The sequence below is a fragment of the Hemicordylus capensis genome, chromosome 7 (genome assembly GCF_027244095.1).
Source record: "Hemicordylus capensis ecotype Gifberg chromosome 7, rHemCap1.1.pri, whole genome shotgun sequence".
NCBI classification, from domain to species: domain Eukaryota; kingdom Metazoa; phylum Chordata; class Lepidosauria; order Squamata; family Cordylidae; genus Hemicordylus; species Hemicordylus capensis.
Window position 1 is genome coordinate 38,346,258 of NC_069663.1, and position 25,107 is coordinate 38,371,364.

The 25,107-nt window shown below is 46.3% G+C and overlaps 1 protein-coding gene across 1 annotated transcript in view; it reads left to right on the forward strand.

The window, feature by feature from the left end:
• The first annotated feature begins 8,201 nt into the window (after positions 1-8,201).
• IFNLR1 (interferon lambda receptor 1) overlaps positions 8,202-25,107 on the forward strand; it is a 46,778-nt gene continuing 29,872 nt past the window's right edge. Inside the window, exons 1-4 of the mRNA XM_053268519.1 lie at positions 8,202-8,221; positions 18,276-18,355; positions 22,873-22,993; positions 24,367-24,551. Of these exons, the coding sequence (XP_053124494.1) occupies positions 8,202-8,221; positions 18,276-18,355; positions 22,873-22,993; positions 24,367-24,551 (406 nt within the window). The remainder of the gene's footprint in view (positions 8,222-18,275; positions 18,356-22,872; positions 22,994-24,366; positions 24,552-25,107) is intronic.

Consider the following 25,107-nt stretch of genomic DNA (forward strand, 5'->3'; position numbering starts at 1 on the left):
CGCCTGAGGGAGGTGGTATTGGGTGGCACTGTTTTACAGTGGTTCCGCTCCTACCTCTCTGGCAGATTCCAGATGGTGTCACTTGGAGACAGTTGCTCTGCAAAGCAAGAGCTAAAGTATGGAGTCCAACAAGGCTCCATACTGTCTCCAATGCTCTTTAACATCTACATGAAACCACTGGGAGAGATCATCAGATTTGGTGCTGGGCGTTATCAATATGCTACCCAGATCTACTTCTCCATGTTGACTTCATCAGGAAATGGCATATCTTCCCTAAATGCCTACCTGGAGGCAGTAATGGTCTGGATGTGGGATAACAAACTGAAGTTGAATCCAAATAAGACGGAGGTACTGGCTATGGGGGGCCAGGACCCGAGAGATGGTTTAGATCTGCCTGTTCTAGATGGGGTTACACTCCCCCTGAAAAATCAGGTATGTAGCTTGGGAGTACTCCTGGACCCCAAGCTCTCTTTGCTTTCTCAGATTGAGGCGGTGGCCAGGAGCATTTTTTATCAGCTTCGGCCAATTCGTCAGTGATGTCCATTTCTAGAGGCGAATGACTTTAAAACAGAGGTACATATGTTGGTAACCTCCAGGCTAGACTACTGTAACATGCTGTATGTGGGGCTGCCTTTGTACGTAGTCCAGAAACTACAATTGGTATAGAATGTGGCAGCCAGATTGGACAACATGAAGGGACCACATAACATCACATTTAAAAGAACTGCAGTGGCTGCCAGTATGTTTCTGGGTGAAATACAAAGCACTGGTTATTACCTATAAAGTCCTTCACAGCTTGGGTCAAGACTATTTAAGAGAGCGCCTCCTTTGTCATAAACCCTGCTGCCTTTTACGATCTTCAGGAGAGGTCCGGTTATGGTTGCCACTGGCTCATTTGGTGGCAACCCAGGACTTTGGAATATGCTCCCTGCTGAAATAAGAGCATCTCCTTCTCTGTTTGTTCTCAGGAAGAACCTCAAGATTCTCCTGTTTTTGCAGGCTTTGAATTAGAATTAATTTTAATAATTTTAAAAACTTGTTTTAATAACTATTTTATTCAATTTTTATTGTGTTGTGTGACTTTAATAATTTGTGACTTTTAAATATTTTAAATGTTGTACACTGCCTAAAGATGTACATATCGGGTGGTATAAAAATATGATAGATAGATAGATAGATAGATAGATAGATAGATAGATAGATAGATAGATAGATAGAATAAGTTCCCAGGTTCCAAGTTCCAAGTTCCCAGGAGGTATGGAAGTGAAGTCCAGAAGTCAAGATCTCAGAGGAATTTAGAAGAGGGCGGTGGAGGGTTAATTCACACCTCCCTAGTGTGTGCAAATTAGCAGAGATTAAGAGCTCTATAAACCACAAGTGTGAACAAGCCCCATTTGAGAGGTGTTTTGCAAACACCTGAGAGCACTTCGCATAAACAGGGAGGCCTGTGCTCCGGAACCTGGTTCTCTTTCCTCACTCATAAACAAGGTTTGTGGTTTGACTTCAAAGGGTTGCAGGGTGGGGTGGAGGGGTTCTTCAAAGCCCCTGTGTCGCCTCAGGGGGCGGGCTGCCCACCGACTGAACTTACATTATTGCGGGAAGATTTTTCTCTTCCAGCATTTTCCCATGTCCATTATGTATGCAAAGAGGTCCCAAAAGCAAAGCAGCACACGATAAAGGGGCAATTCCCTTCCATTTAGCAGAGGGAGAGATTACCCTACACACAGACACAGAAACAGACACCCGGCACAGCATCACTTCAGTGGCCCTTACTAGCGTCTACTTTATATATCTAAGATTGTGAGCCCTTTTGGGACAGGCAACCATCTTATTTATGTAAACCATTTTGAGAACATTTGTTGAAAAGTAGTATATACAGTAACAGTAATGTAGCCACCTTAAGTGGTGCAGTGGGGAAATGCTTGACTAACAAGCACAAGGTTTCCGGTTTGAATCCCCGCTGGTACTATATCGGGCAGCAGCGATATAGGAAGGTGCTGAAAGGCATCATCTCATACTGCACGGGAGAAGGCAATGGTCAACCCCTCCTGTATTCTACCAAAGATAACCACAGGGCTCTGTGGTCGCCAGGAGCCAACACCGACTTGACGACACACTTGACCTTTAGTAGGCAGAGTAGTAGTAGTAGAAGAGAGGTCCACTCTTCAAGCGGCTGATGGGAGAAAATAAATGTCAGATTCTATCTAAAGCAAAGTTCTAAATAAGGCCTGCCATCAAGAATTTCTTTCTGCTTTCACCTTTTGCATGGGAATGCCTGTTCATTTGCCTGGAACAGACACATAGCTAGGGGAAGGGGGGCTCGTGTTTGCCCCTCTCCCTGGCAGACTCTCACGTGCACTGGCCACGCCTCCTGTATGTGATGTCACATGCAGGGGCGTGGTCAACACCCGGAATGGCCCACCTGGCCGTCCTGAGTTCAATACCCAGCCAGCTCCCTTGCTAGCTGGGTGTTTTCTTCATTCTCTTTCTTGCCCGAAGTGAGGGAAAGGAAGAAAAAAATAGGGAGGGGAGAGTCAGATGTCTCTCAGGAGCTGGGCCCTCACTCCGCAAACCCGGGCTAAGGGGCGGGCTACAGGAGCGGGTTAGCCACTCCAGAACCACCGGGCTTGGCTGTGAGCCCGGTGGTTCTGACGATCACAAAAACCGGGCTAGGATTCTCCTAGCCCGATTTTTGTGATTGTAAGAATAGCCCCAGTGTGTTTTTTTTTAGTGTGAGACAAAGAAGTGAGCCCAGAACACAGCCAGCAAGAAAGGAGACCGTCAGGTGCCTGTACAGGGGTGTGCACATACCAAAAATCGTGGTTCGGCTCAAATTCGAATCGAATTCCAGCCAAATCACATGCTGCCAAAGCAGCCAATCCGTTCTGTTTGACCGAAACGGCTCGGCGGTTCGGGTAGCTAATCCTTGTAAAGGGGAATCCAGTGAGGATTCCCCTTGACAGGTAAAGGGGTGGGGCTCCAGGAAACGTTGGTTCTTCTCCAACATTTCACAGCTGGAAATTGGGACTCGCTTGAACCAGGCCCAAGTTCCCTTGGTGGTAATCCCACCCCCACCCCCTGTTATACATGGCCAAACTCTACATGCTGGCTGTTGCAATCTAAGGACAGCCTAATCACAGGCTGTCCTTAAAAACAAAAAGAGTGTTTAAAAAAAGAAAAGGGTGTTCAAAAAACATATACCAGAAAGGTGCAATTGCCCTATGCTACATGGCCAGCAGTAAAAAATGAATCTCACCAGCTGGCAGCTTGGGCATGTGGAAAGGGCAGGCCCCGTGCCAGAACGTGACGGAATGGGTATGCACATCTGTTTGCTTGCACATGTCCTAGAAACATGATGCCACCCCTCCCACCCCATAAAAATTTATCTTCCAAAGACTAGGGAGAAAGAAAGTTGGAATGTGAAGATTAGTAGAGAGCTGGTCTTGCGGTAGCAAGCATGATTTGTCCTCTTTGCTAAGTCGAGTTTGCCTTGGTTTACAAGTGGATGGGTGACTACATGTGAACACTGACTCCACCATAAGAGATTCCCTTTAAGGGAGGGGGCTGTTGCTCAGTGGCAGAACATCTGCTTTGCATGCAGACTTGCCAATCATGTGAAGTCTCCCATTCCTTATTTCATATATATGTTCTTCTTTTTATTTTCCCTACTCTGCTTAGAGCCAAAGTGGGGCTTTGAAATAAATAACTGAAATAAAACACGACCAGCCAATATTAAATAATACAAGAAAACATATCAACATCACATAACTCAACAGAAACGGAGGGTCCCCTTTATTAGATACAACATTCTTACTGCATTTACCTGAATCCAAGACTAGGTTTTTTCCAAGTTTGGGGGAAGTTAGAAATTGGAGGTCATCTTAAATTCAGAGTCCTGTTCCTTTCAGGTAAGTTAACCTGTATTTAACCCCTGTTTCTAATGAGGAACGTCTTAAATTCAGAGTCACCTTCTATTCGGTAATAACTGGGAAGAAGTGCTTTTTGGAGTACACTCTGATCAACTTCCTATTTGATGGAAGCACAACTGTAAAATATGACCTTTTGACCGGTGCAGGTAGTAATTTTCTGTTGACTAAGCAGGAAGGGTTTGTTCAGCCCAGATCTTGGGAAGAGTTTTTATTGCTATGAAGAGTGACATGTCACAGCTGCCTTGTTGAATCATTCTGTGCAGTTTAAAGAGACCCATGGCTCTCTGGAACTCCCTGCCTCTTGATTTTAGGTTCACCCCCTCCCTGTTTAATTTTAAGCAAAAGTTGAAGACTTTTAAAATGTCATCAGGCTGTTTCCTTACTCTCTACATTTCTCTGTGACTACCCTGTTTTGAAGATTGTCTTTAAAACAATCTTTTTAAAAGATTTTTTTTAAATGAAAATTCATTTATAAAGAATGGTGGCATATAAACCTTTTAAATAATTAAATAATTTTTATTGCCAGTTCATATATTTAGGTGGGCCAGGGCCATCCTTTTCCATATGTAGAGAGTAAGGAAACAGCCTGATGACATTTAAAAGTCTTCAACCTTTGCTTAAAAGTAAACAAGCCACCTAGTTATTCACCATATATAAACCTATCTTTGCAATTTGTTACACACATGTATACTGAGCCAGCATGGTATAGTGGTTAGAGCATTGACTAGGACTGGGGAGACCCCAGTTCTGACCCCCCATTCCGCCATGAAACTCTGCAAGGTCATTCACACAATCAAGAACGGTGTTCTACCCAGGTTTGGGAGCTGTGATTGTGTAGAAGTAAGGGAGAAGAATAACCTGCGCAGAAGTAATTGTGTTGAAACAAGGGAGGAGGAAAAGCTACCCAAGTTTTCCTCCTACCTTGCTTCCATACAACCGAAAATTAGGAGCACACACAGCTCCCAAACCCATGTAGAACACTGTGCGTTCTTGATTGTGTGAAAGACCTCAGTGAGTGACTTTGGCCAATCAGTTCTCTCTCAGCCTAACCTACCTCACAGGGTTGTTGTGAGGATAAATATAACCATGTACACTGCTCTGGGCTCCTTGGAAGAAGAGTGAGATATAAATGTAAAAATACATAAAATAAATACTAGCAAATTGAACTCTGGTCTGGTGAATTCCTTCCTACACCTACATCAGGAAGATGGGTTACTCCTTGCCACACATGTGTTAGATTAACTGTCTGTTAAAAAAAAAATAGAGTGGATATGTATATATTAATTCTTCGCCATTTCAAAATCAGCTAAATAAAATTAACAAAAACGTTATTGCCAGGGAGAAGGAGGTTCATTGATGTTACAGGCACTAGCCAATATGCATCCACTGCAGTCAGCTTTCTTTGAGCTGTGCAGTGTTTGAAGGACAGCAACAACAATTTCAAACTATTTCCACCACTCTTAAAGTATTTCATCTTGTTCATCACAAATCTATGTACCATTAGGAATTTTTAAAATCCAGTTAATTTCATTAAGCCTTGAGCAATTTTACCTGAGAATTGGATACCAGTTGATATACTGTTACTGTATTTTACTGGATGAAATCAAAGTATTAAACAGGAGTAAAAACTTTGAAATCAAATGATGTATCTCACCAGGCTCAGGTACCAAGAGCAAAAATTAAAATGGATCTCTTTATCTCTTTTGGTTTTATCTCTTTCAACCCATTTACTTTATGGGATGTCTTCATCCCACTTACGCGAAACAGCTTAGAATAAAAAGGTTTTTAAAAAACAATCAACAAAAAATAATCTGATCAGGGGGAAATGTAAAAAAAACATATTAATTATCAATTTAATTTCTCCAAGGATTGGCAAGGAGGGAGGGAAGTGCACTGGTGATGTTACAGGCACTAGCCAATAGGCACCCACGAGAGCTAACTTTTCTTCAGTTCAAACTGAACCATGCTGAAAAAAACCTGCAGTATTTTTTGCCCTCAGCACAACAAATTGCAGATGTGTTCGAAAGCAGCAGCAACAAATTGAAAATGCTGTGATGGGTAACTATTTTTTGTTGCTGCCAGTTGGTTCATGAATGGAAATGAATAAAAACATCCTTATACCAAAAGCAATGATCAGACAAGACATAAAAAGGCAGGCTGCACAAGGAAGCTGTTCTCATGAGCAGCCAGGACTTTGCTGCCCGCGGGAAGCGCTGGGAGCCAACTGGCATTTTAGCCAGGCTCTTAAACAAGCTTACGGGAGCAAGCAGAGAACCCCATTTAATGGGCTGTGTGTCAGCATTGGCTGCTTTCAGCCAGCGCTGAGACATTGACAGGTGTCCACCCGTCACTGGGGGTGGGAATGCACCGTGCACTCGTGTGGTGCATTGTGGGATTTCCGGAGGCCGGGACAATGTACCTCAACCTATGTACCCCAATGTACCCCAACCCCAAGCAATGTACCCCTGTTAGCTTGGCAAAGAGGCACCTTTTAATGTGGTGATTCTCTTTATTGAGCAGGGGGAGAGCAACTGGCCCTATCCACCCCCAGCACAGCACCCCTCCAGTGACTGTTGCTGGTGTCTATCATGTGTTTCTTTTTAGATTGTGAGTGCTTTGGGGACAGGGAGCCATCTTATTTATTTATTATTTCTCTGTGTAAACCGCCCAGAGCCATTTTTGGAAGGGCGGTATAGAAATCGAATGAATGAATGAATGAATGAACCTCTTCACCTTTGCACTGCCCAGAGCAGCCATGGACCATCTGGGCATGCAATTCGCACAGCCAGCAACTCTACTTAGATCATCTGCAGGGAAGGCAAGTTTCTTCTGCCTTCCCCTCTGCCCGCCCTCAAGCCCTCTCACTCGGATCGTGAGAAAGGGCTCAAGAGATCACAGATCACACAACTACCTGCACCAGGTCCACGCTATTGGGAGTGATTTCTTTTAAAAAAAACTCATCTTGAAAGACCTTTGGACGCTTCCCATCTCAGGATGCTTGACCTGGCTTTTGTTTCCAGGCAATTAGCAGTTAAAGCAACTTTGAGAGACAAGCCTGGAAGGAATGTAGCCCTTGGATCTCCCAGGCCAGGCTTTAATCCCGCACACTTTCCATAAGGGAAAATGAGTCCATTATGTCTGAAAAAGGGTGTGGGGGTTTCGTCAGGGGCTTTGCTTGAAATGCTTTGTGTCTGTCATTCAGTGCTTTACTGTGAACACAACCCTGGGCATGGCGTTTAGTCAGATCAAGTCTTAAGTAAGTGTGTGTGTGTGTGTGTGTGTGTGTGTGTGTGTGTGTGTGTGTGTGTTTTGAAGGAGCACCTTCTGCTAAATTTCCTCATGCAACAGGGATGCTGATTGTCTGTAGGGCTGGAGTCCCGGTTTTGAGATATTTGAGACAAGTTACATTTGAGGCACAGAAAACTCAGATTTGTCTCGTCTTTAAAAAGGAGGGCGTAGGCTGGGAAAGGTGTAGAAAAGGACAGCCTGAACGGTTGGGGCACCCTTCTTACAAAGAAAGGCGAATAAAAACATCCAGGGCCTGTTAGTTTAGCAACATCAGAGGAGGAGAGCTGGTCTTGTGGTAGCAAGCATGAATTGTCCCCTTTGCTAAACAGGGTCCACCCTGGCTTGCATCTGAATGGGAGACGAAGAGATTCCCCTGAGGGGATGGGGACTCTCTGGGAAGAGCATGTTCCGAGTTCCCTCCCTGGCAGCATCTCCAAGATAGTGCTGAGAGATTCCTGCCTGCAACCTTGGAGAAGCCACTGCCAGTCTGTGAAGACAATACTGGGCTAGATGGACCAAGGGTCTGACTCGGCAGAAGGCAGCTTCCTATGTTCCTATGTAACATGCCCATTCAGAAGTGGGGGCCATGAACATCGGGGTGAATCTACAATTGAGGGACTATGTGCTCTGCACATGGGCTATCCGGGCTGAGTTGCTGCATCCACCCGCCCCCCACCACACACACACACACACACACACACACACACATACTGTCGGCCTCCACTAGCCATTGTGGCCAGCTTGCTCCCCTTTGCCAGCTACAGCGCCATATAAAGGGCCGGCCGGAGCAGTGCCATCATTATACTGTATCATGGCTGGCAAAGGAAAGCAAGTTGGCTGAAGGGGGCAAGGGCAGTTCCTAAGGCCTGCAGTGATGGTGGGCTGCCAGGGCCAATGTGGTGGCCGTGGGTGGCCATAAAATGTGGCCATGGGCTGACACCAACTTGGCTATGCCGTGACTCAAATGGAGGGGGGGGGTTCACAATGACCTGCCAAGAAGTGAGGTAAGTTTCCTTAAGTAAGGAAAGCAGAGGTTCCATGAGAGGGCATGCTCATCACTTGAACTTGCCCAAGTCCAGGTCCAGAGCCCTCGCCCGACATTTGCCGGACGTTCACCTGACATTCTCGACCCAGCTCCAAATGTCGGGTACCAATTGGTGGAGAATGTCGGGCAGAAGGCTGGGGACCAGTGTTCCCTCTAACAGGGATTGCCACATGTTGTTGACTACAACTCCCAGAATCCCCAGCTGCAATGGCCTTCCTGCAGATGTTGGCCTACAACTCCCATAATCCCTGGCTATTGGCCACTGTGGCTGGGGATTCTGGGAGTTGTAGACCAAACACAGCTGTGGGGGGGCTAAGTTGAGCAGGCCTGCTCTAGGCAGTGTTCCCTCTAACAGGGATTCCCAGGTGTTGTTGACTACAACTCCCAGAATCCCCAGCTGCAATGGCTTTTGCTTGGGGATTCTGGGAGTTGTAGTCCACAACATCTGGGAATCCGTGTTAGAGGGAACATGGGGATTGCTGGGGACCTGAGCTTGGGAGGGTTTTGCTGGGAGCAGGCACTTTCTGGGGATCTATGGTTCCTCCCACCTTACCCCCTAGAGAAGACATGTTTGTAGAGACACAAATTTTGCATTCTTTCCCCTCATGAACACTTTTTGGCATGCAAAGATTTGACAGTAACTGTGATGATAACAACAACAACAAATATTTATATACCGCTTTCCCACAAAAGTCTCCAAAGCCGTTTAGAGAGAGAAATAATAAACAAACAAACAAACAAACAAACAAATAAGATGGATGCCTGTCCCCTAAGGGCTCACAGTCTAAAAAGAAACATAAAATAGACACCAGCAACAGTCACTGGAGAGATATTGTGCTGGGGTTGGATAGGGCCAGATGCTCTCCCCCTGCTAAATAAAGAGAATCACCACGTTAAAAAGGTGCCTCTGTTCCCAGTTAGCCGGGGTTCCAGATATCCACAGACACGCACAAGAGAACCACACTGCTATGAGATGTCCACTGGTCTCCCCTTGCAAAAATTTCCTCTGCCAAGGACATTGAGTATGTCCTTGGGCATGTCATTCCATCCCAGCCACAGCTTTCCATCTATTAAAAGAAAAACGATAGTGGCCTACATTTCAGGGCTATTGTAAGAATGAGAGCAATAAACATTTGTAAAAATTAAAAGCATGTATAAAGGGAGAAGGGGAGCTGAGTAGTGAAGAGTGTGAGCTAAGGAGTCCCGGGTGCAAATGTGACCTCTGCCATGAACTCACCAAGTGGCCATAGAGTAGCTACAGGTCTACAGCTCAATCTCCCTCTGTCTGCAAAATGGGGGTAATAATTCTGAACTACTTACTGGGCTGTTGAAAAAAATAGTAGAATAATATATGGGCAGTCCATCCTCCCCATTGAGCCAATCCCATTGAACTCAATGGGGCTTACTCCCAGTTATTTATTTATTTATTTATTCGATACATTTAATATACTGCCCACTCTGAAAACTCCGGGCGGTGCACAACAAGATGCAAACAGGCAACATTAAAAATTACATTCTAAATTAAAAACTAAAATAACTACCAAAGAACAGAAAAATAAACTACAGGGCAAAAGCCTGGCGAAAAAGAAAAGTCTTCAATAGGGATTTGAAGATTGGTAAGGAAGGGGCCAGCTGGATCTGTAGGGGGAGAGAGTTCCAAAGGAGCGGGGCAGCTACTGAAAAGGCCCTTTCATGGGTCCTAGAGCCCTGAACATCTCGGAAATCAGGGACCGACAGAAGGGCCATCTGAGCTGATCTAACCGGAGGGGATGTAACTGGATAAGTAAGGTAAGTGAGTATAGAATTGCAGCTTTTGCTCCTCCCCCTGTGGACACCCATGAATGCTCTGGAAAAGAAGGACAATACGTCAAACTGGCAGCTCATTAAAATATGTTTCTTTTGACCTATTTAAAAGTCTTTCTTTAAAGAGCTTTGTTCCTACGTGCATTTTGTGTGGCCTGCAGTGCCATCTTGTGGCAGCCCCTTGTCACTGCAACTTCACAACTGCATAGTCCATCCTGGGTGAAGGGTATATATATATAAGGACTTACTTCAGGTACTGGGCACTCAGCCCTCTAGCCATCCTTCCTTGTTAGGGGCAAGATGGGGCATCCACATTTCGAGGTAGGCCTCCCTCGCCTTTTTCCCTTTCATTTTCCCCCTTTCTCACCCCCTCTGCCATGCCTTAATGACAACCTCTGTTCATTGTCACCAATTAAAACCAATTATAACAAATTGTCGTTCTCCTGTTGCAAATTAAAAAGCCAATTAAAACAATTCTAGGTGGGGTGGAGCAGTGTTCTAGGTGGGGCAGTGCACCCACTGGCCCCACCCTGGCTACCAGGTGCCAAGGGCACTTCAAAGTAAATTTTGCTTTTATTGCAGTTACTTGATACACGTTTAAAATCAAGTTCAAAACAATTTGATTGCATGATGTAGTCTATTAAGCACTGGATAATTTAGTTTATTAAGCAACTTATTCAGTCTATTAAGTTGAGGATTTTACCGGAATGGCCCCCTTTCCCTGGCCAAGGGTGCCATTTGGGATTTTTCGTGAAGAGGGTGTCAGATTTCAGTAGGGGCAGTAAGATTAACAGCAAGGGGCAAAAGCCTGCTGTGGGATATCTTCAAGATTTAATTGGACATTATGTGTTCTATTTTAAGAACATTCTGTGTAGGCATTTTTAATATTCATAGAACAAAGTGAGACAGTCACCGTTTTGGTTTTATTTTTTGAAAGCGTGATTTGGCACCTTTGGAATGCATATCTAAGCCACCAGCTCACTTCATGGTTTGGAAGAATAGGCATTCCGTGGGCTGACCCAGAACTGGCCAGTGATTCTAGAATCCAAGGGAAAGGGTTGTGGGTAGAGGTGTGCATGGAACTGGTGCCTTTTAAAACAGTCTGGTGGGGTGGCAGCATACCTCCTTGCCGCCCTGGTGACTCCTCAGACTGGAAGTGGTTGGAAGTGCCCAGTGTGCGTGCACATGATGTGCGCATGCGCACCGGGCACTTATGGCCACTTCTGGTCTGAGGAAGCACTGGGGTGGCCAGGAGGTATGCTGCAGGGGAAATGCAGTGGGAGGGGTAAGAGCACCCTCCCCCGTCCTCAAAGAGATCCCCCCCACCTTCGAACCGTCCGAACCACCGGACGTTCAGACCGGTTCAGAGGCCCATAAAAGGGCCTCCCAACAGGTTCGTACACATCCCGAGTTATGGTGTGCAAGGACAGGGCAGTGGAGTGGAATCAGGGATATTAATAGTTTGATGAAATAGAAGTTATCTACAGAGAGGCCAGTGCAGACTGCTTTTCAGTGCTCTTGCTGCTGGCTGTTTGTTAGCTCTGCCTCCACTCCAGGATTGGAATACAAGTAACTGAAGCCTTATTCAAAAGCTGGCCAGGATCAAGGAACGGATTAACCCCCAACGCTGCAGTGACACAGGAGGATGCTTGTTTATAGGGATGATTTGGAAGAAGTGCCCTCACCATGTTTAATACAAGACCTTTTTCTCTCCAGGTGGGGTGGGGGAGGGAGGGGACATACCTGCAAATTTGCAGCAAAAGCTGGCTGGGGATAGTGCTGATAGGCTAACTCCTGTGGCATCACCAAGACACCCTCACCCACAATCCCTCGCGCTGCTTTGCATCTGGGGGAAAACCAGGAAAAAGGTTGAACAGATGAACAGGTATGTGTGTATGTATCACAGTTTAAAGATATTTAAAAAGCAGGGGTTACCCAAAGCATGGGGCGGGAGGAGAGATGCAAGATCGGCTGCTGATCCAGTAGCTGACGCAATAGAATGCTTGTCTGTGGTTGCAGTCCTACAGTTACCTGGGAGTAAATCCCATTGAACATATGGTCACCCATCTAAATGTATGTATCACAGCGGGCGCGCCCTTAACCCGAGCTAAATTGTTATTGTTATTTTTTGTTATTTTTACATTTATATCCCGCTCTTCCTCCAAGGAGCCCAGAGCGGTGTACTACATACTTGAGTTTCTCTTTCACAACAACCCTGTGAAGTAGGTTAGGCTGAGAGAGAAGTGACTGGCCCAGAGTCACCCAGCTAGTCTCATGGCTGAAGGGGGATTTGAACTCGGGTCTCCCCGGTCCTAGTCCAGCACTCTAGGTGCCACATAGCTCTGACACATCAGCAGCCTCCAGGGAAATCCCCATAATGGTGCATTATGGGAGTTCCAGGGCCGGGGTGACCCTCCGCACTGCCAGCTCAGAGACCCCTTCTTCTCTCTGCTTTCCTTTTTCCGGAAAGGACTGTAATACTGTGTTAAGCTTAAGAAATGGGGTACAACAACTAATGTTATTTTGGAGGCTGATGAAGCTTTGTGGGCGAAACGGCACATATCCGGAAGAGCCATTCAACTACGATTCATGAAGTTTGTTTTTCTCCCCAAGGACACGCAGTGGGCTTTATCTCTGATCCAGGTCAGCTTATTTATGGAAGCATGCTCAACGGGTTCTTTGCTATCAGCATGTTTGTGATTTTACATCTCCACTTCTGTGCGGATGGTATTGAGCATTTCGCCATTGAGGACGTCCACACCTTTTTTTGAGACCACGTCTGACGCAGTGCTTTTGTCATCTGCCACTTCCATTTTGACACTTGACTTTGCCTATTTCATCCTGCAGCCCAATTCTTACCTGGCTCAGTTACACCTCCTTCCTTAACTTTTGACTGTGATTGCACATGCTATTATTTATGTATTCTGCATTGTGGTTGGTTGGAGTATTACTGCATACATTATTATTATTTTTCTTGTGGAATTATTTAGTTTAGATTCATGAGTTTTGTTTATTAATGTTATGGATTATTTATTACTGGCTTATTATTTCTGAATATACATTTCCAGTGTTTATCTATATTTTCAGTGTTTGGTCATCATTATCTGCATTTTTTTGTTTTGTAGTCACGGTGGGATTTCCCTTTCTCCTCTTTATTGTTTGTTTCATTCTGTGACTGCCCCTTTTCATTGTTTCCTATCCACCGAGGCAACACCCAGCTCCTCTCATCATCTGGGTTCTGCCCTGGGGTGTGCAGTTTGGCTTTGATATAGGAATGCGCAAAGCTCACAAACCTGCCCGCCGGATCACTGCTCGTCTGATTTCATTTTCACTTGTCGCGCAGGGATACAGTGGTGGCACCTTCATTCCAGCTGTTCAAGCAAGGGTGCATGAAACTTGGCTGACATTCAAGTCGGCCCCTCCCAGCTGAAATACGCTGGGAAGTTGCCACCAGGGTTTTAAAAAAAATAAAAATAAAAATAAGTGTGTTCTTATTAGAGTCGAAACAAATGTTGTGGGAGGAAAACACTCTCACACCCTGGGACTTTTACACACAGCAAGCTTTACGGGGAGGCTTTCCTGCAAACTCAAATGTTGTCCAAAATGACGACGCAAATATAAATCAGGCTACACCCTAACGTGCAGGGATAAACCCTATCTGTGTGTGAAGTGCTCCCCGATGACTCACAGGGAGTTCGGGGTAAATCTGGCCAATATGTGAACGCACCCCCTCCATTCCGGAGGAGATGCGAGTTAAAGGGCTTTACAAGCCCCGTGTGAAAAACTTCCTGGGCATTCCTGCATGTCAGTTTATTCCATCGTGAATGCTGATTCTGCAAAGGGATCCAAGACAGCTTTGAAGTGTGATGCTCCTCACTCCATTAGGAAGGAGTCTGACTACTGTGAAACACTGTGTGGTTGTCTTTGGTAGTATACAGGAGGGGTTGACCATTGCCTCCTCCCACGCAGTATGAGATGATGCCTTTCAGCATCGTCCTATATCGCTGCTGCCCGATATAGGAGTTTCCCATAGTCTGGGGAAAATACCAGCTGGGATTTGAACCAGCAACCTCTTGCTCCCTAGGCAAGTTGCTTCTCCGCTGCGCCATTAGGTGGCTCGGTCTTGTGGTAGCAAGTATGAATTGTCCCCTTTGCTAAGCAGGGTCCACCCTGGCTTGCATTTGGATGGGTGACTACATGTGAGCATTGTAAGATATTCCCTTGAGGGGATGAGTCCATGGCTCAGGGGAAGAGCATCTGCTTTGCATGCAGAAGGTCCCAAGTTCAATCCCTGGTAGGGCTGGGGAAAACTCCTGCCTAAAACTTTGGGCTACTGCCAGTCAGTGTGTAGACAATACTGAGCTAGTTGGACCAATGGTCTGACTCAGTATATGACAGCTTCTTAAGTTCCTATAAGGCTATTGTTGATCAAGGAAGTGCAGAATAAAGCAGATGGGGTCAAAGGTTCAGCAATGTGTAACCTGACAAGAAAAAACAGTGTTACAACAACTGCTACTTCTACAACAAATATTTATATATCACTTTCCCACAAAAGTTCTCAAAGCAGTTAACAAAGAAAAATTAACAAACAATAAAGAAGGCAGTTCCCTGTCCCCAAACGGCTCACAATCTGAAAAGAAACATAAGGTAAACACCAGCAACAGCCACTAGGGGATGCTGTCTGGGGGATGGATAGGGCCAGTTGCTCTCCCCCTGCTAAATAGCATAGAGTCCCCACTTTGAAAGGTGCCACTTTGTTCAGTTAGGAGGTAGGATTTAACAACCAGTGTGTCCCTGCTTTCACCTGTGAAATGATTATGATTTTGATGATCATGATGATCATAATCATAATTAAAAATATATTTGTTAGCCATCCTGTAACAAATTGTTCTCTGGGCGGCTCACAACAGCACAGCAATAAGAAAGTCCAATACAAATACATAAAACAAGATAAATTACAACACAAAATAATAAAAAAATACTATATAAAACTTTATTAAAATCAATGTTTTAAAAGCCCAAGTGAACAGAAAGTTCTTCATCTGACATCTACAAAACACAAAGTGGCAACGCCAGGTAAGCCTCATTGGGGAAGCTTTTCTGAAGTCGGGGAGCCACCACCAAAAAGGCCCTCTCCCTGGTAGCCACCCACCTCACCTCATTTGTCAGGGGCCCTCGGAGTTGGCGGCTATGTGAGTGATCTCAACGGGACCAGTATTTAAGGCCAACGGTGTTTAAATATGGGTCGGCCTCAGTCCCCATGGAAAGGGAGGATGCCCACAGGGGTGGCTCAAGGTATGGCAGCACATGAGGTGGGGAGCCAAATGCAGCCTTGCCCCTCTGCTCCTTCAAAAGCGACCCTCACAAGCTCTGCAGGTGGAGCAGGGCAGGTGGCCAGAAGCCTCCTCACCTACATAGGAACATAGGAAGCTGCCACATACTGAGTCAGACCATTGGTCTGTCTAGCTCAGAATTGGCTTCACAGACTGGCAGCGGCTTCTCCAAGGTTGCAGGCAGGAATCTCTCGCAGCCCCACCTTGGAGATGCCAGGGAGGGAAATTGGAACCTTCTGCTCTTCCCAGAGCAGCTAGACCCCCTGAGGGGAATATCTTACAGTGTTCACATTTCTAGTCTCCCATTAATATGCAACCAGGGCAGACCCTGCTTAGCTAAGGGGACAAGTCATGCTTGCTACCACAAGACCAGCTATCCTCTCTCCTCTCTACCTGTGCCTACCTGATACTGCAGTAGCATCCGCCATTCCTGCTCACTCATAGGAACATAGGAGGCTGCCATATACTGAGTCAGACCATCGGTCCACCTAGCTCAACATTGTCTACACAGGCTGGCAGCAGCTTCTCCAAGGTTGCAGGCAGGAGTTTCTCACAGCCCTATCTTGGAGATGCCAAGGACAGAACATGGAACCTTCTGCTCTTCCAGAGCGGCTCCATCCCCTGAGGGGAATATCTCACAGTGCTCACACATCAAGTCTCCCTTTCATATGCAACCAGGGCAGACCCTGCTTAGCTAAGGGGACAGGCCATGCTTGCTACCCCAAGCCCAGCTCTCCTCCCTTCCTCTCTTTGTGCTTCTTGAGTGTGAGGAGAGGCATTTCTTGCAAAGCGTGCCAGGCTTAGATCTGTCCCACAGAGCTGCTCTGACGGCAGCAGTCGAGGGCATCTTGCCACCTGGCTGGGGTCCCAAAAAGCTGCTGCCTGAAGCAACTGCCGTAGTGTTTTAGAAATCCAGTTCACATTTTAGTTGTACTTGTAACTGGGTGGCGCATGAGGCAAATCCAGGCCAGGTTTTGCAGGAGATCCAGAGGAGAATGCTAGGCCTCTGTAGCCTAGCTGGGCAAACTTGGCCCTCCAGAGGTTGTTGAACTACAACTCCCATAATCCCAAGCCCTGGTGGAAATAAAGCTGCTTGTGCAGCCTTATCTTCCTCAGACACCAGGAAAAGCTTTGTGCAGCATCTCACAATGGCCTCACCTTGCCTCATGAAAGGGCTGCCCCATCATGAAATGCTGCACATTTCAGAGAGCTAGTCTGGTGGTAGCAAGCATGCATGGTCCCCTTTGCTAAGCAGGGTCTGCCCTGGTTTCCATTTGAATGGGAGACTACATGTGAGCACTGTAAGATATTCCCCTGAGGGGGTGGGGTCACTTTGGAAAGGGCATCTGCCTGCTTGCATGCAGAAAGTTCCAAGTTCTCTCCCTGGCAGCATCTCCAAGATAGGACAAGATTATTTTTTAAAAAAATAGGACAAGATTTTTTTTATTGAACCAACAAACTACCAAAGCATACAGTATGTTGCCAAAGCACAATTATATACAAAGTGGTTGTTTGTACATGATAGATCTACAAAGATTTACACACAAGGATTTGGAAACCCACAAGGTTATGAAGTATATGCAGGTAGTACTGTAACTCGGGGGTGGGGGATTTCAAGGCACATCAGGTAATCGGGGGTGGGGGGCGTTTTACGTCCGACATCCATTTCCACAATTGTCCCATTGCTGTTTAGAAGAGATACTCTTGTCTTTTTGCACATAACCATACAAACTTTTCCAGAAGAGATTTACTGCCTCATCTGCGTGAACCTCTTGGTCGCGTCTTCCCTCCCTATTCCTATGCAGGAGCATTGCATAAATGACATACAGGTTTACTAACCTGATTACGAGAAGGGGAACGTTCCAATTCCCTAGTATGAGAGCACCCGTCCCGTCCCGTTTCCTTGAAGGTTTCTTTCTGGGACATCGAAAGGAGGTTCTATCGCTCAAACCCGAGGTTAGTTCTTCCCAAGTCTGTTTTTCCAAATCAGGCCACTCTAACAGCTTGCTTACTCCCTGCCACACTCTTTTGGCTACCACACACCCTTTTAAGTAATGTGAGTGGGTTTCCCTGAATGTTTTGCCTAGCTCGCTAGCTTTCTGTTTGCAGGTGATTTTAGGGCACTCTTGCTGGTCCTCTGGGAGCCATGGCTTAGCCGCATTAAGTGGTAGTACTTGATGGTACAAGCGCCACCTTGTTTCCCATAAATGGAAAGGGACTTTTTTCTCTTTAAAGAGACCGATAGGGTGGTCGGGTTGCAACAAGTACTGTGAAGTGCGGTGTTTGTAGCGTTTACGTTCTAAATCAGGTTTTAAGAAACCCACTTCTAGAATCTCTCCAGAAATCGTTTTCCTTAGCTGCTTAACTGAGGAGGATCCTTTCCTGCCTGCAACCTCGGAGAAGCCGCTGCCAGTCTGTGAAGACAATACTGAGCTAAATAGACCCATGGTCTGACTCGGTAGAAGGCAGCTTCCTATGTTCCTAAATCCTTCTGATAATGGTAATAATAACAGCAATAGACTGTATTTGTTAACTGCCACCCCATAACAAATTGTTCTCTGTGTGGCTCACAACACAGCATTAAAAACATCCAATCAAAACCACAGAAAACAACCAAACACAACACAACACAAAAACACAGGATACAATACAAAATTTAAAACAACAACAGATGTTAAAGATCAGTTCTTTCGGTTCCCCTTTGCAAATGCATGGAGCCACAGTGCCATTCAGTTCCTTTTGAAGAACAGCTCTGTGGGTGGTCGCTGGGCGGGGAGTGGCGGGGGGGGGGGAGTATTTCTCAGCCTTTTCAGTACCTGCTTGCTTGGAGGCAGAGGGGTGGGGAGTGCCGTTTGCCTTTTCTTTTCCTCTCCATAGGGCAAGCTGCAACCCACCTGCACTAGAGCCAAAGAGGATCACAGGGGGCCCCTCCCTGCATTTTCAGTTCTCACTAAAAAGTAAGTCTTTTCCTCCCTTTTATTTGGGAGCTCGAAGGGAAAGCAGGCAGGACGAGAATTCTGCCCAGTTGCTCTGCAAGAAACAAACTTACCCCCTCTTTCCATCCAGTCCTCTGGCCCATGAGGGTAAAAGTTACCAGATTGCTTACAGACAGTAGCCCTCATTTTTAAATGCTATAAAATGCAGAAGGTTCCAAGTTCCCACCCTGGAGGCATCTCCAAGATCGGGCTGAGAGAGGTTCCTGCCTGCAGCCTTGGAGAAGCCGCTGTCAGTTTGTGAAGACAATACTGAGCTAGATGGACCAAGGGTCTGACTCAGTATATGGCAGTTTCCTATGATGCTACATATATAGATATAGATATATAACAATAGCACTACTAGGCCCTTATTTCAAATGCTATTAAATTCTTTTTTTCATATGCTGTTAAATGCTTTCCTCCCCTGGGCTGTGGAATGCACTCCCAGCAGAAATTTATCGTTTGGGTTCATTGATGGCCTTCAAGAGAGCCCTGGAAACTTATTTGTTTGGCCTGACCTTCCAAGGATTTTTTTTTTTTTTACGTTGTTCTTAAATGGTTTTTTACAACTGGTTTTAAACTGGTTTTAAATTTGTTTTTATATTGTTTGAAGCTGATTGTTTTTGCTCTTGATTGTTGTACGCCGCCCAGAAACTTTGCATGGATAGGGCGGTATAGAAATGTAATAATTACGTAAATAAATAAATGAAAGACCCTTATTTTTAAATGCTATTCAATGATTATTTTTAATCTTTATAATGCTGAGTTGACTTTAGTCACTGTAAATAGATAAGGCCACCTGTATTTCTGTTCTGGCTCTTCTGCCTGATCCTTTCATAACTAAAACCAGCCACCAGGGGGATTTATTTTATTTATTTTATTTTATTTATTTTATTTTATTTTATTTATATAATATAATTATATCATACACCACGCTGGCTCATCTAGTGCACAAAAAGGTATTGCTGGGGAAAAAATTAAATCAAATCACAAGAGTGTAAAATACTATTCAACAATCAGGGTCATTTGAACTATGCAATGTATTCCCAGTCTCTCTAAAGAATTATGAAGAGGAGGCAAGGGCGGAAGGAGACCAGGGAGGGCCCGGGTTCAGCCCACCGCAGAGGCCCTAGCCCCGCCCCCTGCATCAGACACGTCTGATGTCAAGTGCAGGGTGTGTGGTTAAGCCACACCCCCTGTGCCTGATGTCAGACGCAGGGGGCGTAGCTTAGCTTGCCAATAGGCTAAGCAGGGTCCACCTTTGCTAAGCAGGGTCCACCCTGGTTTGCATTTGAATGAGAGTCATGTGTGAGCAAGGTAAGAGATTCCCCTTAGGGGGTGGGGCTGCTTGCATGTTCCAAGGTCCCTCCCTGGTATCTCCAGATAGGGCTGAGAGAGACTCCTGCCTGTGCCCTTGGGGAAGCCGCTGCCAGCCTGTGTAGACATTACTGAGCTAGATGGACTAAGGGTCTGACTTGGTATAAGGCAGCTTCCTCTGTTCCTAACAGCAGGAGATAGGACATGCCTTCATCTTCTACTTTTGAGTTTCCCAGTGGCATGTGGAGGGCCACTGTGGGAAACCGGATGCTGGACTGGATAGGCTTTGGGCCTGATCCAGCAAAGTGCTTCTTATGTTTTTATGATGGGCGTTGCAGCCCAGCCACAGCCAGAGAGCCTCAGGTTGGCTACCCCTGCAGTAGCCGATTCCTACATTGAGCAGGGGGGTTGGAGTAGAAGACCTTTAAGGTCCCTTCCCACTCTCGGATTAGGAGCACAGGAGGAAGCTGCCTTATACTGAGTCAGACTGTTGGTCCACCTAGTTCAGCATTGTCTACACTGACTGGCAGCAGCTTCTCTGAGGTTGCAGGCGGGAGTTTCTGTCAACCTAAGGAGGGAACTTGGAACCTTCTGCATGCAAGCATGCAGATGCTCTTCCCAGAGCGGCCCCATCCCCTAAAGGGAATCTCTTCCAGTGTGCACACATGTAGTCTCCCCTTCAAATGCAAACCAGGGCAGACCTTGCTTAGCAAAGGGGGCCATTCATGCTTGCTACTGCAAGACCGGCTCTCCACCCCCAAACGGTAGGATTGTAGGGCAGACAAAAGCAGGGCAGGGCAGAAGGCTGCAGGCTACAGAGCAGCGCATCTGTTGCAGAGAAGAAGTGGTTTTCAGTGGGCATGTGAACGTGCGAGAGAAAGCATTTAGGCTGGCAACAAAAATGTTTCTTTCAGGCCTGCAGAGGGCGGCTGTGTCTTGGCGTGTGCCTCAGGTGAGGGTTCCCGGAAACATAGGAGTGAAAGTGAAAAGGTGAAGTGGCCAGACCAGACAGAAGTCTCTGGTCTCCACTTCAGATGTCTTTTCTGGGGGTCGGCATCCTGGCAGTTCTTGCTTCCTTGAGGTGGCTTCAAGTGATGGCAGGTAAGCACGAATCTCGGTGGCTGTTCTGCTTCCCCCCCCCACCCTGGAACAGCTCCGGCGTCATATCTGAAAGGTGCAGAGTCCAAAGACATGATTGTGCTTTTTGGTTTGCCAGATTCTCCAGCAAAATCGAGCCTAACCTGGAGATATGAGAGCTCAGCCGTGAGAGCGTTGATCCTCCAGAGTCAATTATGTGGCCCAGGGGGTGAGAACATCAGAGCAGGAGTAGAGAGACCTGGGTTCTAATCCCGCCCCCTCCCCCAGCAAAGTCGGGCATATCTTAACCTAAACTTTTAAAAATCTAAATTAAATTTGTTGTTACTGTTTTGAAGCTTGTATTCCTTTTACTGTTGTGAGCCGTCCCGAGCAGTACTGTACTGGAGGGGTGGGATGTCAACATTGTACATACATAAATATTGTAAATAAATAAATATTAAACGCAGTGGTGGAACCACCACTGAGCGAGTGAGTGCAGTGCACTTAGATCACCATGCTTTCTGCCACCTCCGCCACCCTAGGGTGCTTATAAGAGCAGCCCTGCTGGATCAGGCCCAAGGAGGCCCATCTAGTCCAGCATCCTGTTTCCCACAGTGGCCCACCAGATGTCTCTGGGAAGCCCACAGGCAAGAGGTGAGGGCATGCCCTCTCTCCTGCTGTTACTCCTGCAACTATCTATCTATCTAATTGTTCAATTTATATACCACCTTTCATAACGCATCTCAAGGCAGTTTACAAAAGTTAAAATAACTTTAAAAATTAAAATAATTTTAACTCAGATCGTCCTGCATCTGAGCCTGGAGACAACCCTATAGCCATCAAGACAATTAACCTTTGGTAGACCTGTCCTCCATGAATTTGTCTAAGCTCCTCTTAAAACCATCCAGGCTGGTGGCCATCACCACATCCTGTGGCAGAGAATTCCACAGGTTAATCAATCCATCCATCCATCCATCCATCCCCTGCTAACTTGGCAAAGAAGCACCTTTTAACGTGGTGATTCTCTATATTTGCAGAGGGAGAGTAACTGGCCCTATCCACACCCAGCACAGTGACTGTTGCTGTTGTCTATCTTGTGTTTCTTTTTTGATTGTGAGCACTTTGGGGATAGGGATCCATCTTATTTATTTGTTATTTCTTTGTGTAAACTGCCCTGAGCCATTTTTGGAAAGGCGGTATAGAAATCGAATAAATAATAAAATAAATAATAACAATAACTATTAGTATGTGCTGTGTGGAAAAGTGCTTCCTTTTGTTGGTCCTACTTTTCCTGGCAATCAGCTTCATGTGATGACCCCTGGTTCTAGTGTTATAAGAGAGGGAGAGAAAAAATTTCTTTCTCCACATCATGCATAATTTTGCAGACCTCTATCACATCTCCCCTGAGTTTGTTTTTTTTATTTGTTTATTACATTTTATATCCCGCTCTTCCTCCAAGGAGCCCAGAGCGGTGTACTACATACTTAGGTTTCTCCTCACAACAACCCTGTGAAGTAGGTTAGGCTGAGAGAGAAGTGACTGGCCCAGAGTCACCCAGCTGTTATCGTGGCTGAATGGGGATTTGAACTCGGGTCTCCCCAGTCCTAGTCCAGGACTCTAACCACTACACCACACTGGCTCTCTCTTTTGTCTTTTTTTCAAGCTAAAAAGCCCCAGGTGTTATAGCCTTGCCTCATAAGGAAGGCTCGCCCCCACATAAATAATACTCATTTATTACCATCCGCTCCAACTTTTATTATTTATTATACATCATGTGACACACACACATCTGCTCTGATTCAACCATTTGCTGGCTGAGAACTTCCCGGTAGGACTGTGCCTCCTGTGAGTAAGTGGAAGGGTGGGTGGCAGTGTTTCCTCTAACAGGGATTTCCAGATGTTGTTGACTACAACTCCCAGAATCCCCAGCTGTAATGGCTTTTGCTTGGGGATTCTGGGAGTTGTAGTCAACATCTGGGAATCCCTGTTAGAGGGAACACCGGTGGTTGGCCCTTTAGATTTTTTCTGCTGGAGGCATGATGAGAATGTCTTGGTCCAGTACAAGAAATCAACACCAGAGCACTTAGATACCCTTTTTTCTGCAGGCAAAGAGATCCTGCCACCTCCTCGCAATGTGACGCCTGTGTCCAAGGATTTCAATCTGTTTGTGACATGGCTGCCAGTGGACGCTGGCTCTTCTGGAGTGTTCTACACTGTCCAGTGGCGGTGAGTATTAAAGGAAGATGTGTTTGTCCTTTACTTTAAATACACAGGAAGATCGGAAGCTGCCTTAGACTGAGACAGACCCTTGGAGAGCTGGTCTGGTGGTAGCAAGACTGATTGTCCCCCTAGCTAAGCAGGGTCTGCCCTGGTTGCATATGAATAGGAGACTTGATGTGTGAGCACTAGAAAATATTCCCCTTCGGGGATGGAGCCGCTCTGGGAAGAGCAGAAGGTAGCATGGAGGAGTTATTGCTGCCCTCCACATGACAATAGAGAGGAGCTGTGGGGTGACAGGTGAGGGGCCTCAGTAACTCCTCACAAGTAGGTGACTCGCATTCTTTGAATGCGCCTGCAGGATTGTAGTTACACCCCTGTTGTAGCCCCTCTCTAAAGATTTTGCAAGATCCATTATTGATCAGAGGAGCGTGGTCCATCACTCAGACCTCGGTCATGTTGAAAACTGACAGTGCATCTTGGCATCTTATTTATTTTCCATTTATATCCCATTCATCCTCTAAGGAGCCTTGAGCGATGTACATGGGTATGTTTATCCTCACAACAACCCTGTGAGGTAGATTAGGCTGAGAGATATGTGACTGGCCCAGAGTCACCCAGTGAATTTCATGGCTGAATAGGGATTTGAACTCAGGTCTCCCCAGTCCTAGTCCAGCACTGTAACCACTACACCATGCTGGCATTTCTACAGGAGTTGTGGTTAGGGATGTGCTAACAGGTTTGAATCTGAACCTGCTCGAAGCCGAACCAGTTCAGTTCGATGGCTCAATGTCGAGCCAAACCTCTCCCCAGTTCAACTTGACGTTGGAATATACCCCACCACCACCCATTTGGGAGGGTTCGCGAATATTTTTTAAAATTGTATTATTATTATTTTTACTTACCCTCTCCAGGGTGCTTCTCTGAGGCCGCAAGGGGATCCGCGGACATTTCCCCTCCCCTTGCCAGCATTATGTCAAAAAGCACCTGGTTTGGGCGATCTTTGGTCCTTTCCGGGACTTTCCCCGGTGACCATGCATGGTGGCCTCCAAAATGGCCATCGTGATGGGGGAAAGGCCCCAAGATCACCTGAACCGGGAGCTTTTTTTTTTTTTTTTTAAACAAAAGGAAGGCTGGAGGGGGCAAGGGGAACCACCACGGGACACCTCCCCCTGCGGTTGGAGAAGCCCCCCCCCCGGAGGGGGTAAGTAAAAAAAAATATCTGTGAAACCAAACTGGGAGCTTAATTCTTGTGATACTTTCTCCTCCAAAAAGCCTCCCATGTGCAGCTGAACCTCTCAGATTCATCTTGATTGCTGAAACCACCACATCCTGTTGGAATCTGAATACTAACCGAGCACTTATCTTATTTCCTCTTCCAGGAACCGATATCGCAAAGAGTGGGGCAACGTTACACATTGTAGGAGCATCTCAGAAACAATCTGCAATATAACTTGTGTGTATCCAGACCGAAGCAACCGATTTAAGGTTCGGGTGCAAGCTCTGACGAAGATCGGATCTGCTTCAGTGTGGGTGAATTCAGAATGGATAGATCCCCCACTTCTTGGTACGGTTGGCACCTTCTGGTCCTAAGTCAGTCTACGGTGTGACTTGTATTGCTAATGATCCCAATTCTTGCTTTCAGCTCTGGGCAAAGAGGCACCTTCTACAGGGGTAGTCCTCTTGAGTTTCACAGGGGGAGAGCAAATGTCCCTATCCGACCCCTAGCTGGCAGTGATGTCTCCTCTTGGGAGCCCCTCTGGGATAGGCCACTATCTTCAGACCTTCTGATAGTACACAGTTTGGGAATCACCCATGGAGTGGTGTAGCAAGGTAAAGGTAAAGGTGTGCCGTTGAGTCAGCATCGACTCCTGGCGACCACAGAGCCCTGTGGGTTTTTTTTTAGTAGACTACAGGAGGGGTTGACCACTGCCATCCTCCGCGCAGTATGAGATGATGCCTTTCAGCATCTTCCTATTTCGCTGCTCCCGATATAGGCGTTCCCCATAGTGTGGGGAACGTACCAGTGGGGATTCGAACCAGCAACCTCATGCTTGCTAGGCAAGTTATTTCCCTGCTTAGCCATTAGGTGGCTCAGAGCAAGGTCAGAGGGGGCCCATAAT